Below are 15,763 nucleotides of genomic sequence, written 5' to 3'. Positions count from 1 at the left end.
TACTTCAATTAAGGACAAGTAGATTTATCCCCAGGGTATGATAAAAACAGAAAGCGAGAACAGATTTTTTTGTAATCATGAAAACAATAGTGCAAGCATGAAATGGAGAAATGCTGTGAAAAAGTCCAGTCTTGCACACCTGGGCCTAGCAGTTGAAGGCTCCACATGGGAATTAGTGGAAATTATGCATAAAAAAAATAGAAATTAAAAAGTACGTATGTGGAGAAAAAATAGCCTGGAAAGAATGCACACTCACAGTACAAGCAATGTTTAAAAAAATTGTTCTCGGGAAGTTGGCATCGCTAGTAAGATTACATTTGTCATCAATAGTTGGTATGCTAGACCATTTCAGATGACAGCAAGAGTCAATCAAAGTCACTTGTAGATTAGACTAGGTAGAGGAGTGGAAAGTTCCCTTCTCCAAAATACATTAATGAATCATTTGGGCTTTTATGACAAAATGGCAGCTTTCATGGTCATATTTTCTTGTGTTAGCTCATAAATTTATTGAATTCAATTTGACATACCTCCAGTTCAGTATCATAGCCTCTACAATACCATACCTTTACTAATGGTGACAGTGAACAGCCATTCTCTTATTGTTTCAAAGAGCCATCATATGGGTATTTCACACTCAAAAAAACCATCTATAATTCATCTTCATCAGTGAGATATCTTCAGTTACCTCGGAAATCTCAGGTTGCTCAACCTATGCAGTAACTTGTGTGGATTTATTGCACAACATATAAAGCCAGTGAAAATGAATCTCTTTTCTAACAGGTTCTAAAGCATGCTTCATAATACTTTCAAGTCCCAGATCAAAATGACTCACCAAGGAGACTGAGCTTTAATAGGCAAGTGCCTTTCTATTTTTATACAAATGTTTTCTGTTTGTGTGCTGCTGAGCTCCATGTTTCATGTATTAATCTCAGAATTGGCTCTTGATGGCTCAGAGAATTCATTCAGCGAGTAGCTGAGGTACACAAACCAGAGATGTCCCATATTCTATCCCTCGACTGAGCTGAATCAGCTGATCTTAGCTGGGATAGTGGTAGAAGTACTGCAATGGCTCCATGGTCACGGAGAGGAAAGTCAGCCAGGGCTTCCATCGCTCATGGCTACCTGGCAACCTCTACAGAGAGTGCACACACATATCTGATTTGGTGAAGGTGAGGTCAGGCCTGGTTATGACACCTCCTGTTGGCATACACTGTCAAGACTCACACATGAAGAATGACCACTGGGACATGGTATGCATTGCCTGAAAAAACATGCTCCAACAAGATGGCAAATCCTTTACAAGGGGAAAGTGAGCAGAGAGGTTCGGGGGGGGTGGAAATCACGACTAAAGTATTAAACAATTGGACTGCCATCAAATATGAAGACTCCGTTTCTGCTCATCGGTGGCACAATAAAAATGGACATTTCTATAAAGATGAGAAAAGATTTAACAATTGTTATAAAATTAAAATGACTTCATATTTTTGTACATCATAACTTTAACCACAGAATTCAAGCACCATTAAAGTTTATGCTATCTGCACAAATTATAAAAACTGATTGACTTTCCCTTGGCGGACTTTATACACCAAAGCCAACTGTAAAGCCAGTAATATGCAACACCTTTTTTCCCATTGCTTTTATCAGTTGCCAATAAATGTAATAGTAAACTTGGCCACGAACTATAAGTCCTTTGTTACTACGTGGACAGAAGTGTTGACCGAAGTGTTGTTTGAAGTTCTTTCTTTCGCATGCTGTTAGATCTGCTACTATAAACACAGGTGGAGTTCTGCTTTTGTTTTCCTTTGTTAAAAAAAGGGAGGAAATGGATTTACAGTAGCTGGTAAACCATCATTCTCTGTCCTGTCTTCAGTCCTTAGCTGCTCAGCCAACAAGCAATATGCAGAATTTCTAGGCCAGGCAAATCTGCTGCAGGCACCAAAATCATCAGTGGGACCTTTGAGCCCAGTAAGTCTTCTAGAGATCTCTCCAAATCTAAAAATAACGAGAGTGTTAAAAACTTACTTTCTAATAACCTTATTACATATAAGTTTAGAAATCATTATTTAAATAATGGGCACGATTCTAAAAATATGTATTGTAAAAATACGATCTGAAAAATAATCACAATTTCTTAAAATACTATTTCTGATACAGCTACATTTCTACATGGTGAGAAAAAACTTAATAGAACGAGAAAGCTCTTTGTCTCAGCTGCCTTCACAAAAAAAATCTATATTGTCTGGAAAGCTGTGCTGCACTTTGTTTGCAGCATATGGCAAGCTAGGTTTCACAAACCTCACATCAAACATCTGAACTACCCAAGGACTACCCCTCGGAGTATAAATTCCATACATGGCTTGTGCTGTGAAGAGGGCTCCCACTGGGGATTGGATTCCTGGTACTAGGGTAAGAAGTGTTGTCCCTAAAGATGTGCCCTATGGTCAGAGGAGCACTTAACCCATTGACCAGGCCCTATATGATTATTCAGAAGTTATTGATGTCTCTTGGTCCCTAGCAGATTGTGGAATATTCACATCTCCTTACTGTCAAAGCATATGGCCACTAATTGGATGCATTAGAAAGACAGTAGCTTTGGCTTCATTGATGCCAAACTAAGGACCTACAGTGAATGACCCAAGACTGATTGTTTTTAATGCATGGTTTGCTTTCTGCTGAGTGATCATTAATTAGTTCCTACTTTTTTTGAAAAGTTTGATTAAATGCATCTACAACCAGTGCTTTTCCAGAAAATTTGTTTTTGAGCACTAAAACAATAAACAGTGACCAGAACACAATACTTCTACATATACAATATATAATTCTTTAAACAGTGAGATCTAAATGCAGAGAAATGGCTGAGATTGCTCCATTTGCAATGCAAAGACTGTCCTGTAAACAGAGCTGTGAGAACACGGTTTTAATATTAATTCTTTTGCACTCTTGGGATTATCTGATCTTTTATAATGTATGAATCATAGCAACCTATTGTTATTAGATCAAGATATAATTGTTCACTATGGGTAGTGAAAGGGCTGTATATATAGTACAATGCAACCCCTTAATTCTTATTTGACATAAGAAAAAGTTGATCTTAAGGAAACTCTATTTTTGCTGCAATAATGAAAAATAACTAATACAGTACTTTCTGGCTGCCTTTAGAAAGTACTGAAGCATGGTAAATATAGACTGTACAAAGTGTGCTAATATCAAATTATCATTGCTCTGCTACAATATTACACAACCAAAAAATAAACTCACTTCTGAATAGGATTGTAATGACTCGAATTTTCTTTTCCATAATTTGTGCAAACTTGTTACTTGCTTGCGACAAAAGGCTCTTTCCAACTGTAATTGAGGATGGTATTTAGTTCGTCCTCTTGACCAAAAATACCACATCAGCCATGGTGAGCGTGAGTGGCAAATGGAAATAAGGAGGCCGAAGGTGAGAAATGTGAAGTTCAGAACTTCAACATGATTCAGGTTAAATCTTGAATCCCAGAAACACTTGCTGTAGTTATGTAGTGACAAAAATTGAAGCTAAAATCTCAATGTAGGGACTTTCAGAGTCATAAAGTGAAGTTTTGTCACAACGGCCTGACTGGGCAGGGGGACTTATGTAATTCCCTTTGCCACTGTATACTTGACAGAGGCAAGTTTGGTTTGTTAGCACTGACAGTTCTAAAGACCAAATATAGAGCAAGACGCCAGCTGAAGAATAACCTCAGGGTGGTGGTATCTAAAGTAATTGGATAAATCAGTTTGTTATACTCCAAAAAATAAGCTCATCTTTCACAATAGGTGACTTATTCTTCTCTTCTTTGTCATTGCACAGCTGGCATCAATGTGTGTTCAGTAAGGAGATATTGCATGGAAGCCTTCATTTTGCTCATCATACGATGATTGGCCAGAGGGCACATTTGGAATTTTGCCTTCTACTGTGGATTTGCGGCTAATTAATTAACTAAAACTAGCAGAATAATACAAATCTTATGGGGGATGAATGCTTAAATTATTAAACTTTCAATTATGCACTTGTCTCCATGGGGTATTTAAAAAAAATATTATAAATGTAATTAAGTTTTGCTTCTTGGCAACGATGATTTATGCAGGTTATTTTAAAAGGTCATTCTTTTGTTTTTATTCCATAATGACTTATAATATATTATTACATATGCCAGTGTTCACGTGCTATAATGATGGGCCCACCTGTTTAAGAACTATTGTATTCATAGAATAGAAACATAGAAAATAGGTGCAGGAGTAGGCCATTCGGCCCTTCGAGCCTGCACCGCCATTCAATGAGTTCATGGCTGAACATGCAACTTCAGTACCCCATTCCTGCCTTCTCGCCATACCCCTTGATCCCCCTAGTAGTAACTCCTTTTTGAATATATTTAGTGAATTAGCCTCAACAACTTTCTGTGGTAGAGAATTCCACAGGTTCACCACTCTCTGGGTGAAGAAGTTTCTCCTCATCTCGGTCCTAAATGGCTTACCCCTTAACCTTAGACTGTGACCCCTGGTTCTGGACTTCCCCAACATTGGGAACATTCTTCCTGCATCTAACCTGTCTAAACCCATCAGAATTTTAAACGTTTCTATGAGATCCTCTCTTTCTTCTGAACTCCAGTGAAGACAAGCCCAGTTGATCCAGTCTTTCTTGATACGTCAGTCCCGCCATTCAATGGGTACACAATGGGATCACAATGGGATCATGTTGATACCATGGCTATAAATAGAAAAGTATTCTCTCTCTTTAGGTTATAGATGATCAGAAAATAAAAATAAAAGTCCTAACTCAGATAAAGGCAATGCTGCACGTTGCGATGTCACAGGAGACACAAAGCCCTCTCAAAGCAGTAAAAAAAAATGCACTGATTCTGTCATTATTGTGACTGAAGAAGCTCAAGTGGTTTGTTAGGTTAGGAAAGCCTCCTATTCATCTTGGCACTAAGATCACTAAGGGAACGCAGGGTTTTCTCAGTGCACAGATGAAGATATCAATTATCGTTAAATAAGTCAACATGTTCAGCTACACCCATATCCTGGATTAGAACCACTGTGGAAATGATGACTCGTGTTGTTCCCTCATGGTTGAACAGTGTAGCCATGGTATAAAACAAATTTCATTGTGCACGGGGAGCCACATGGCCACAGCTTTCTGCTGAGCCCCTGGATCAACTTTAATTACTCTCCACCAAAAGTTTACTTTTGAAACTCCCAATGTAGTAAACACAGATGATGAAAGGCCACAAGCAGCTTCATTTGTTCAAGGTGTCAAGGGAGAAATGACCAGCATATGTCTGAACTTTGTGCTAGCACAGGCAGCACCAACTTTAATATGATTCGACTTTGAATTTCAGCACTGAATAACTGATTTCTGGTGGCTGATGTATGGACAACTAAAAACAGAGACACAATTTACATATGTTTAGAAGCCTGAAACAGTAACAATGAAACTATACATCCCAGAACTTATGGTTTGATGCCTTAACTGAAAAGAGATGCACTTTCTATAAACTTTAACAGCAGTTAAATTCTCTCAGGCTCATCAAATATTAAATTTGACAGGCCACACAGGATTGCATTTATTCTGGAGTATGTAAATCCCAAGTAACAATTCATATATTCAGATCTTAAATGCACCAGGATGAGGAAGCCATTATGCTCAGCTGGAGACATAGCTCAATTTCTTATTTAAAACAATGGGAATTTTACTCGGTTAAATCCCATCTTCCCACCTCCGATGCAAAAGCAGTAATGGGTCCAGGCAGCAGTGAAGAAAATCCTTGCATGCCTCAGCATGACATAGACTGTCCGTGCACATGTATTGAATTGCCAGGACCAGGCCTATCAATGCCTCGGGCAATGGATCGTAAGACTGGAGACTCAGCACAGCAGTATGGAAATTGTGGTCAGGCCGTCAACCTCCTCCAAATCCCGATGTGAACAACGGAGATGCAGTCCAAAAGATTCCACTTTTAGCCGTCTGCCTTTTACTTCAAAAGTTTTTCACCATCTTAAATTTCTTAATGTCATAACTGCATCAAAGCTGAACCCAAGCAAAGAGGACATGTCATCATCATAGGCGGTCCCTTGAACGAGGATGACTTGCTTCCACATGGGTTCACAGAGGTTTCAATGAAGGAGCCGATGTTCCAGTCCTGAACTCCAATTGAGGGGGTGGAAGATGCCTGTGCGTGGATTTTTTTAAACGTGTGGTGACCGTTGCACATCAGCCACCACACGAGCTTGACAGAGCTAGGCCTTTATCCAGTGGCAAGGGTTAACCAGGACGACTGGGGACCTGCTCTGCTGCACTGACATAGTGCGCACACATATCGCAGTGTGGGCTGGCCCGTGCTGTCCCTGGGCCCTCGGCTCTTCTGGGCTCCATACCCTCATTTGCCGCACCTCCGCCGTGATTTCTCGCCACTCCTCCACCACAAAAGCACTCGCCACACCTCCGCCACGATCTCCTGCCGCACCTCCGCACCAAACATTCGCAGAACCTCCGCCACGGTCACCCACCAAACCTCAGCCACGATCCCTCATTGCTCCTCCGCCCCGATCACTTGTCACAAATCCGCCATGACCTTCCAATTCCTCTGCTGTACCAGGGCCCTGCCGATGTTCCTGCCCAAGCTCCAAACAGTGACCTGGGCCCTGATGACGTCACCCAGTCACCCACCTCAAAGCCGTCACATATTTGTGTCAGCTCGCGCTGGAAGCTGCAGTGGCATGATCCAGCTCTTTTTGAAGCCCCGACCTGCGGAGATGTTCTCTCGTAGGGCGGGGTGGCCCACGATGGTGAAGGGCCCGCCACTTCAGCTCTATTTATAGCCCCGACCTGCGGAGATGTTCTCTCGTAGGGCGGGGTGGCCCACGATGGTGAAGGGCCCGCCACTTCAGCTCTATTTATAGCCCCGACCTGCAGAGATGTTCTCACACAGGTTGGGGTGGTCCACTATGTCCTAAGGCCTGGCGCTCTAGCTCTTTTTGAAGCCCCAACCTGATGTTCTCTTGCAGGTCGGGGTGGCCCATGAGGATATGTGAAAGACCACTAACTATCATTTTTTTCAGAGAAAACAAAAGGCGCGGTTTGCCTAGTATAGAACCTCAATAACCTAATAGCCAGTTACAACCCAACAACTGTTTGGTTAATAAGAAGAAAAAAGATACGGTTGAATTTACGTAGCGCCTTATCACATCCTCAGGACATTCCAAAGTGCTCCACAGCCAATGAATTACTTTTGAAGTGAAGTTATTTGTCATGCAGAAAATGTAGCAACCAGTTTGCACACAAGATCAGTGAGATGAACGACCTGTTGATTTTTTTTTGTGGTGTTGCTTATTGGCAAAGAAGACAGTGAACTCCCTGCTTTTCTTTGAATAGTGCCATGGGATCTTGTACATCCACCGCATCATTGGTTTAATGCTGAAAGAAGTTACCTCTGTCAATATAGCACTGAAGTGTCAGCTTAGATTATGTGCTCAAATACTGGGGTGGGGCTAGAACCCATAATGTTCTGACTTAAAAGCAAAAATACTACCAGTCTGTCACAGGGACACCAATGTTAGATATTCTATCTTTCGATAAGGCACTTTACAACTTTCTGCACATTGATTTCAATAACTTCAGATCATAACTACTGCTCCCATTTTTTCGGACAGCAGGTGTTGGTAATGGTTCTGCTGTTACCATTTACAGCTCCTCTTGACCCATCTTTTGTTTGATGATTCTGCCATCTACATTTACACCCTATCTAGGCTCATCTTATGGTTCTTAACTTGTTCCATTAACATCACCTTTTACCTTGCACCATCATCCCTTTTGTCTCTTCGGGCTCAATTTTCCTCTTTGGCGATTTTTGGCGCCCAGGAGGATTAACGGCTGATTTTTTGTGCTCAATTGCGCCGGAAAAAAAAGTTTGCATTTTCGGCAAAGTAAAATTTCATTTTGGCGTTGCGGTACCCGAAGTTAAATCTGGGGGTGGAGCTTCAAGTCTGCGTCAATAGCTGCGATTGCCAGGGTAACGAGAGACACATTGAGGAAGGTTGCCAGGGTAGCGAGAGACACACTGAGGGCTGAAGCTCCCCCTGCGAGTTGAAGTTCCACAGCCAGGGCTTGCAGCGGCAGGAGAGCACGGGAGGGGGGGATTGCAGTGGGGCCGGGAAGGGGGGGGGGGTTGAAGGGGAGCATTCGGCCCGGGGTTGCAGCAGAACCAGGAGCAGGGAGAGGGGTCCTTTCAGTGCGGGATTGCAGCGGGAGCAGGGAGCCAACACCAAAACAAGTAATCTTTAATGTAAAGAGATGAAAAAGGAATGTAATTTAACATGATCATTATAAACTTTCTTTATTAATAAGAAACAGCTCCGATACAGATCTGAGTGCTAATTTTCTTAACTATTTGTAGGGTTTTTCTGATCGGTACTTAAAAAAAATCAGTGTTGGGGAAAATCGCTTAAATGGCCAAAAACGTTGCGGAAATCAGTTTTCACCCAGACCTGCGCCAAAAAATCGGGCGTACAAAAAATCTGCCTACAAACTTTGAGGAAAGTTGCAAAATCAAGATTGCTCCAAAAAAAATCAGCGGATGTTAAAAGAAACGGCGCCCACTGGTGGGGAATTTGAGCCCTTAATGTCTTCTGCCTTCTATCCTACCACAGACCTTCCCTAATGTTCTTTCCTCCCTGCCCCTATACTTGCTTAAAAACTTGTTACATCTCTAACTTTTTCCAGTTCTGACGAAGAGTCATTGACCTGAAACGTTAACTCTGTTTCTCTCTCCACAGATGCTGCCTGACCTGCTGAATATTTCCAGCATTTTCTGTTATCCCATCTTTTATTTCTTTACTTGTCCCATTACCACACCTTGCAGCATCATTCCTTGTTTTTTAATCACTCATGCCTTCCATCCTATCACAGACTCTCCCTTTTGTTCTTTCCTCCTCCCCACTTCTTTCCCTGCCTCTGTAACTCTAACTTCTTCCAGTTCTGTCGAAAGATCATCGACCACAAGCTTAACTCTGTTTCTCTCTCCACAGATGCTGCCTGACCTGCTGAGTGTTTCCAGCACTTTGTTTTTATTGCAGATTTCCAGCATTTGTCGTATTTTGCTTTTAAAAAAAAATACTATTCCCTGATTTGTCAATACATTGCCAGCACAACGATTTTAAATTTCAGCTTTGCGGAATGCTCATGCTTCTTGCAGAAGCATTATCCTTAGTGCAGTCAGTATAATTACAGCTGTTAATTTTTTTACCATGATCCATTACCTCACACTTACTGACATTGAATTCATCCTGCCACGTTTTAGTCCATTCTCCCCATCTTATCAATATCCCTTTGCAAGTTATTTTATCTTCTAAGGAATTAGCTACACCTCTTACTTTTGTATCTTCTGTAAATTTTGACACCACTCCCTCTGGGGACAATATCCAAATCATTGATGTACACAGTGAACAGGGATGGCCCAAAAGTAAACCCTGTGGGGCACCACTACCCACTTCCAACTGTCCTCAACTCTTACCCTGTTTTATCCTTTCTTAACCAATTTTTAATCCAGTTTGCTATCCTCCAACTAATTCCACCCCCCTTAATCTTTCCCATGTGATATCTCGTCAAAGGCTTTCCTAAAGTCCATGTATACTACATTGACTACATTGCCCCGATCTACCCTGTCTATTACTTTCTCAAAGAAGTCTATGAGGTTTGTTAAGCATGATTGTCCTTTTGAAATCTGTGCTGGCTTTTCTGTTCATCTAGATATATGGCAAGTTCATCCTTAAAGATCCTAAATGTCTCCTTACCACAAAAGTTGAGCTAATTACCCGAATTAACTCTGCCTACCTTTTTAAAAATGGGTACCACATTGGCCTCCAACAGTAGAGCCCTTACACATAATTGCTAGGGCTGTCTGAAATTCATGCTCTGTCTTCCTTTAACAAACTTAGTTAAAATGTTCCTTTTATCCATCACAATATTGCTCAATACACTCTCAATCACTTCATCTACTCTCCAATAGTCCTCTCTTTAGTAAAGCCCGATGGAAATACATATTCAATACCTCTGCCTTTTTTATTATCTATAAATTGACAATCCTCCCCTCTCAAAGATTCTACCTCAATTTTAACAATTCTCTTTTTACTGATATTTGTAAAATACTTTGCTCCTTTTGATAGTTTTTGAATTTTTTTCTTCATACTTCTTTTGAGCAGTCCTTGTCCCACCTTAACCTCTTTTCTTATTTTTTCATTATTTCTTTAGTTTTTTTTATTGTTATGGTCCTTCTCTTCAATTTTAAGTGGTTTCTAAACTCTTAACCTCCATGACATCTTGAAACTATTAGTACTTTTTTTCATTTTTTAATGGAATATACTTATTCTGTATCTTTGCAATCTCTTTTTTAAAGAAAAGAACATTCCACTGCTGCTCTGCAGTCCTGTGCACCAATTTCTCCTTCCATCTTACCTTAGCGAGCTCGCTCAACTTTCTAGAATCTGCTCTAATCCAATCTGGTGTTCCAGTTTTTGTACTGACTGGTCTTTCTTTGTAGTTGGATCTTAAACTTTCATCATAGGCAGTCCCTCAACACGCCAAAAAAGGATGAGTTCATAGATGTTTCAATGAAGGACCCGAACTACATCCTCAAGGGTGGGAGATGCGTGGATTTTTTTAATGTGTGGTGGCCGTTGCACACCAGCCACTACACGGGCTTGACAGAGCTAGGTCTTGGTCCAGTGGCAAGGGTTATCCAAGACAACTGGAGACCAGCTCTGCTGCACGGACCTAGTGCGCACACATATCGCAATGCGGGCTGGCCCGTGGGCCACTGGCCCCGAACTCACACCTCCCCTGGGCCCCGATCACGTCCCTCTACAGTATCTCCGCCGCTCCTTCGTCCCAACCTCGCCGCTCCTGCTGTGTCTGCCTACGCTCCAATCACCAACCTGGACCTTGATGACGTCACTCTTCACTGCAGTCGCCCTCCTGCAGCAGCTCGCGCTGCTCCCTGAAGTAGTATGCTCCACGCCGTTCCCGGGTCCTCCACGCTGCTCCTTTTATGGGCCTGACCTGCTGCTGGTGTTCTCACGCAGGTCGTGGCCCCCACGCTCAACTTTATCATACTGTCATCACTCCTCCCAAGGCACTCACGAATATTTAGCTCATCCACTCGAACCATTTCATTATTCATAACTGGATTTAGCAACGGCTCTGCCCTTGTCCAACTAATGTGTTGCTTGAGGAAGGTATCCTTCACACATTTTGGGAATCCCATTCCCTTTTCTCCATTTACTCCCTACTGTCCCAATCCATAATTAAAACTCCCGGAACAATACTTTTATGATTCTTACTCATCTCTCTAATCTAACTGCAGTTTTCCTTCTCATTATTTGGAGGTCTATAATAAACTTTTATGAAGTAGCAAGCCCTTTTACAATCTTTGATCTCCAACCATATTGACTCTGTCTGTATCCCTTCCTTTCCAATATTAATTGTCTCTGCATGTATTCCCTCTTTAACTAATATTGCCATTCCACCTCCTTTCTTATCTATTCTTTCCCTCCTGAATATATTATATCCTGATATGTTTAGTTTCCATTCTTGTCCAGTTTGCAGCCAGGTTTCTGTTTATTTTATATCCATGGTAGTTTTTCATCGGAAGTTTATGTACCAGTTTTGCCTGCTCATCCCCACCTGTCCAGTTGTGATTGCTGCTAGTTTATGAATATGAAATGTAACCAATCAGGTACATGTGCAAGACAAAAATTTGATAATTAATAGATGCAACAGGAAAGTGTGACGGACTCAGCCGTATGTGGTACATACTTCAGAAGGGAAATCAGACAGACTATTAAAAAAGCATCCTCAGGTGACTGGCTGGTACAGTGGATTAACACATGTTTACGACTCATGGCCCACTCCTTCGACCGTGCCATCTCAGGTGGCCCCTCTACTCCCATGGTCTTGATCACAGACAAGGCCATCAACAACAATATACCTCTCATCACCCACATCCCCCTACCCCATTCCAACCACACCTTTTTCTGCAGCCACCCTTGGGAACAAAACTCTTTCGTAAGTCACTTACAATTTAACTTTCAAACTTCCAACTGCCTAGCCTTTGGTCTTCCATTCATCACAACACTTTTGCAGCTGTCTATCTGCTCAACCACTCCCTCACCTTTTATGCCCTTGCCCCCATTAAACATTCTACTGTCTCCCATCCTGGTAGGGATTTCATCTCTACTCCCTCAAGTCTAAGAGGCACAGATTTAAGTGTATCTGGTGCAGAACTGGTTTAGCCATCGAGCACCATATCTGGCTGGATCACATCAATATTATTGGACCTCATCCTCCTTTTCCAAATCTATGGAGAACCATCCTGGAGAGTAAGGATAATCTCTGGCTTTTTCTCCAGGACCACCCATCACCTTAAACCGGTTCCCCCTTCTCCCTCCAACAACAAGTTGAGCAGCATGGACTACTTTGTCGCTAAGATTGAGGCCACCTATTCAGCTGCCTCTGCTACTTCCACCTTTTCCACCAACCCGTACCTTCCCCAGTTCTCCCTTACCTTAATCCCATCTCTAGTTTCTCTCTTGTCTCCATTCGTGCCGTTTCCAAGCTCATTTTGCCCATAAGACCAACCTCTGTCCCTTGATCACTTTGCCACTAAACTACTGATAACACAACTTTCCTTTCTGGCCCTCATGCTAGATGACATGATAAATGGCTCCCCCTCCTTAGGAACTGACTGACCCTTCCCTTTTAAAACAGCCGCAATCAACCTCTCTTCAAAAAACCACCCTTTGACCCAAACTACCATTCTAACTCTAAGCTTTTCCTCTCCAAAGTCCTTGGATATGTTGTTGCTTTCCAAATCTATGACCATCATTCCTCCAACTCAGTGTTTGAATTTCTCCAATCAGGTTTTGTCCCTACCACAGCACTGAAAAGTCCCAAATCAAAGTCACAAATTACAACTTCTGTGAATGTGACCGTGTGCATTATCCCTCATCCTCCTTGACCTCTCTGCCACATTGATGCAGTCGACCACTTAATCCAATAATTCATCTTCATTGTCCAGCCGAGTGGGACTGCCCTACTCTTACCTAAGCAATCATGGCTTCTCTTCCTGTCCTCCCTCCATTACCTCTGGAATCCACCAAGGATCTATCCTTGGTAACTTCCTCTCCATCATCCAAATACATCCCCTTGGCAATATCATCTGAAGACATGTGATTAGCTTCCACAAGTACACTAATGCCCAGCTCTACCTCTACTGCTGAAACTCTCCTTCATGCATTTGTCACTTCCAGACTCGAATCTCTCCAGGCCGGCCTTCCAACTCTGTTCTTTGTAAACTTCAGCTCATCCTAGCTCACATCAAATCCCATCTATCCATCACACTCCTATCCTTGCTGACCTAAACTGGCTCACAGTCCCAAATGCCTCCATTTTAAATAGCTCATCCTCGTCTTTAAATCTCTTTATGGCCTCGCCTGCCCCTATTTTTGTAACTTCCTCCAGCCCTACAACCCACTCACCCAAAAAGTCTTTCTGTTCCTCAAACTCTTGCCTCGTGAACTCCCTCCATTAGTCCCACTTTTGGCAGTTGTGTCTTTAGCAGTCTAGACCCCAAGGTCTACAATTCCTTCCCTAAACCCCTCTGCCTCTTCACCTCCTTTTTCTCCTTTAAGACTCTCTTGAAAACACAATTCTTTGACCAACACATTGGCAGATAACATAAAAGGGAATCCAAAAGTCTTCTATAGGCATATAAATAGGAAATGAGTAGTAAGAGGGGTGGGACCGATTAGGGACCAAAATGGAGACCTACGAGTGGAGGCAGAGAGCATGGCTGAGGTACTAAATGAGTACTTTGCATCTGTCGTCACCAAGGAAGAAGATGCTGCCAAAATCAGAGTGAAATAGGAGGCAGTTGAGATACTGGATGGGATAAAAATTGATAAAGAGGTACCAGAAAGGTTGGCTGCAATTAAAGTAGATAAGTCACCAGGACTGGATGGGATGCATCCAAGAATGTTGAGGGAAGTAAAGGTGGAAATTGCGGAGGTACTGGCCATAATCTTCCAATACTCCTCGGATGCGGGGCTGGTGCCAGAGGACTGGAGAATTACAAATGTTACACCCTTGTTCAAAAAGGGGTGCAAGGATAAACCCAACTACAGGTCAGTCAGTTTCACCTTGGTAGTGGGAAAGCTTTAAGAAACGATAATCAGGGACAAAATTAACAGTCACTTGGACCACGCGGATTAATTAAGGAAAGCCAGCACGGATTTGTCAAAGCCAAATTGTTTTTAACTAACTTGATTGAGTTTTTTGATGAGGTAACAGAGGGTTGATGAGGGCAATGCGGTTGATGTGATGTACATGGACTTCCAAAAGGCATTCTACAAAGTGCCACATAATAGGCTTGCCAGCAAAGTTGAAGCCCATGGAATAAAAAGGACAGTGGCAATATGGATAAGAAATTGGCTAAGTGATAGGAAACAGAGAGTAGTGGTGAACGGTTGTTTTTTGGACTGAAGGAAGGCATACAGTGGCTTACCCAGTGAGGTCAGTACTAGGACCACTGCTTTTCTTGATATATATTAATGACTTAGACACATATAGAAAATAGGTGCAGGAGTAGGTCATTTGGCTCTTTGAGACTGCACCACTATTCAATAAGATCATGGCTGATCATTCACCTCAGTACCCCTTTCCTGCTTTCTTTCCATACCCCTTGATCCCTTTAGACATCAGGGCCATATCTAACTCTCTCTTGAATATATCTAATGAACTGGCTTCAACAACTCTCTGCGGTAGAGAATTCCACAGGTTAACAACTCTCTGAATGAAGAAGTTTCTCCAAATCTCCATCCTAAATGGCTTACCACTTATCCTTAGACTGTGACCCCTGGTTCTGGACTTCCCCAACATTGGGAACATTCTTCCTGCATCTAACCTGTCTAGTCCCGTCATAATTTTATATGTTTCTATGAGATCCCCTCTCATTCTTCTAAACTCCAGTGAATACAGGCCCAGTCGATCCATATGTCATCCCGCCATCCCGGGAATCAGTCTGGTGAACCTTCGCTGCAATCCCTCAATAGCAAGAATGTCCTTCCTCAGATTAGGAGACAAAACTGAACACAATATTCCAGGTGAAGCCTCACCAAGGCCCTATACAACTGCATTAAGACCTCCCTGCTCCTATACTCAAATCTCCTAGCTATGAAGGCCAACATGCCATTTGCCTTCTTCACCGCCTGCTGTACCTGCATGACAACTTTCAATGACTGATGTACCATGACACACAGGTCTCATTGCACCTCCCCTTTTCCTAATCTGCCGCCATTTAGATAATATTCTGCCTGAATGTTTTTGCCACCAAAGTGGATAACCTCACATTTATCCACATTAGACTGCATCTGCCATGCATTTGCCCACTCACCTAACCTGTCTAAGTCACCCTGCAGCCTCTTAGCATCCTCCTCACAGCTCACACCGCCACCCAGCTTAATGTCATCTGAAAACTTGGAGCTATTACACTCAATTCCTTCATCTAAATCAATTTTTGTATATTGTAAAGAGCTGGGGTCCCAGCGCTGAGCCCTGCGGCACCCCACTAGTCACTGCCTGCCATTCTGAGAAGGACCCGTTTATCCCTACTCTCTGCTTCCTGTCTGCCAACTAATTCTCTATCCACATCAATACATTACCCCCAATACCATGTGCTTTAATTTT

At 42.3% G+C, this 15,763-nt stretch overlaps 1 protein-coding gene across 4 annotated transcripts in view; it reads right to left on the bottom strand.

Annotated features, from left to right (window-relative positions):
* Nucleotides 1-264: 264 nt before the first annotated feature.
* The window catches only part of dph6 (diphthamine biosynthesis 6), a 363,508-nt gene continuing 348,009 nt past the window's right edge, over nt 265-15,763 (bottom strand). For all 4 annotated transcript variants that reach the window (XM_070878999.1, XM_070878998.1, XM_070879000.1 and 1 more), the window contains one exon: nt 265-1,995. In XM_070878999.1, the coding sequence (XP_070735100.1) occupies nt 1,877-1,995 (119 nt within the window). In that variant the 3' untranslated portion in view covers nt 265-1,876. The remainder of the gene's footprint in view (nt 1,996-15,763) is intronic.

The sequence above is a fragment of the Pristiophorus japonicus genome, chromosome 4, assembly GCF_044704955.1.
Source record: "Pristiophorus japonicus isolate sPriJap1 chromosome 4, sPriJap1.hap1, whole genome shotgun sequence".
Taxonomy (NCBI): Eukaryota; Metazoa; Chordata; class Chondrichthyes; family Pristiophoridae; genus Pristiophorus; species Pristiophorus japonicus.
This window is presented reverse-complemented; position numbering and strand designations above follow the sequence as displayed.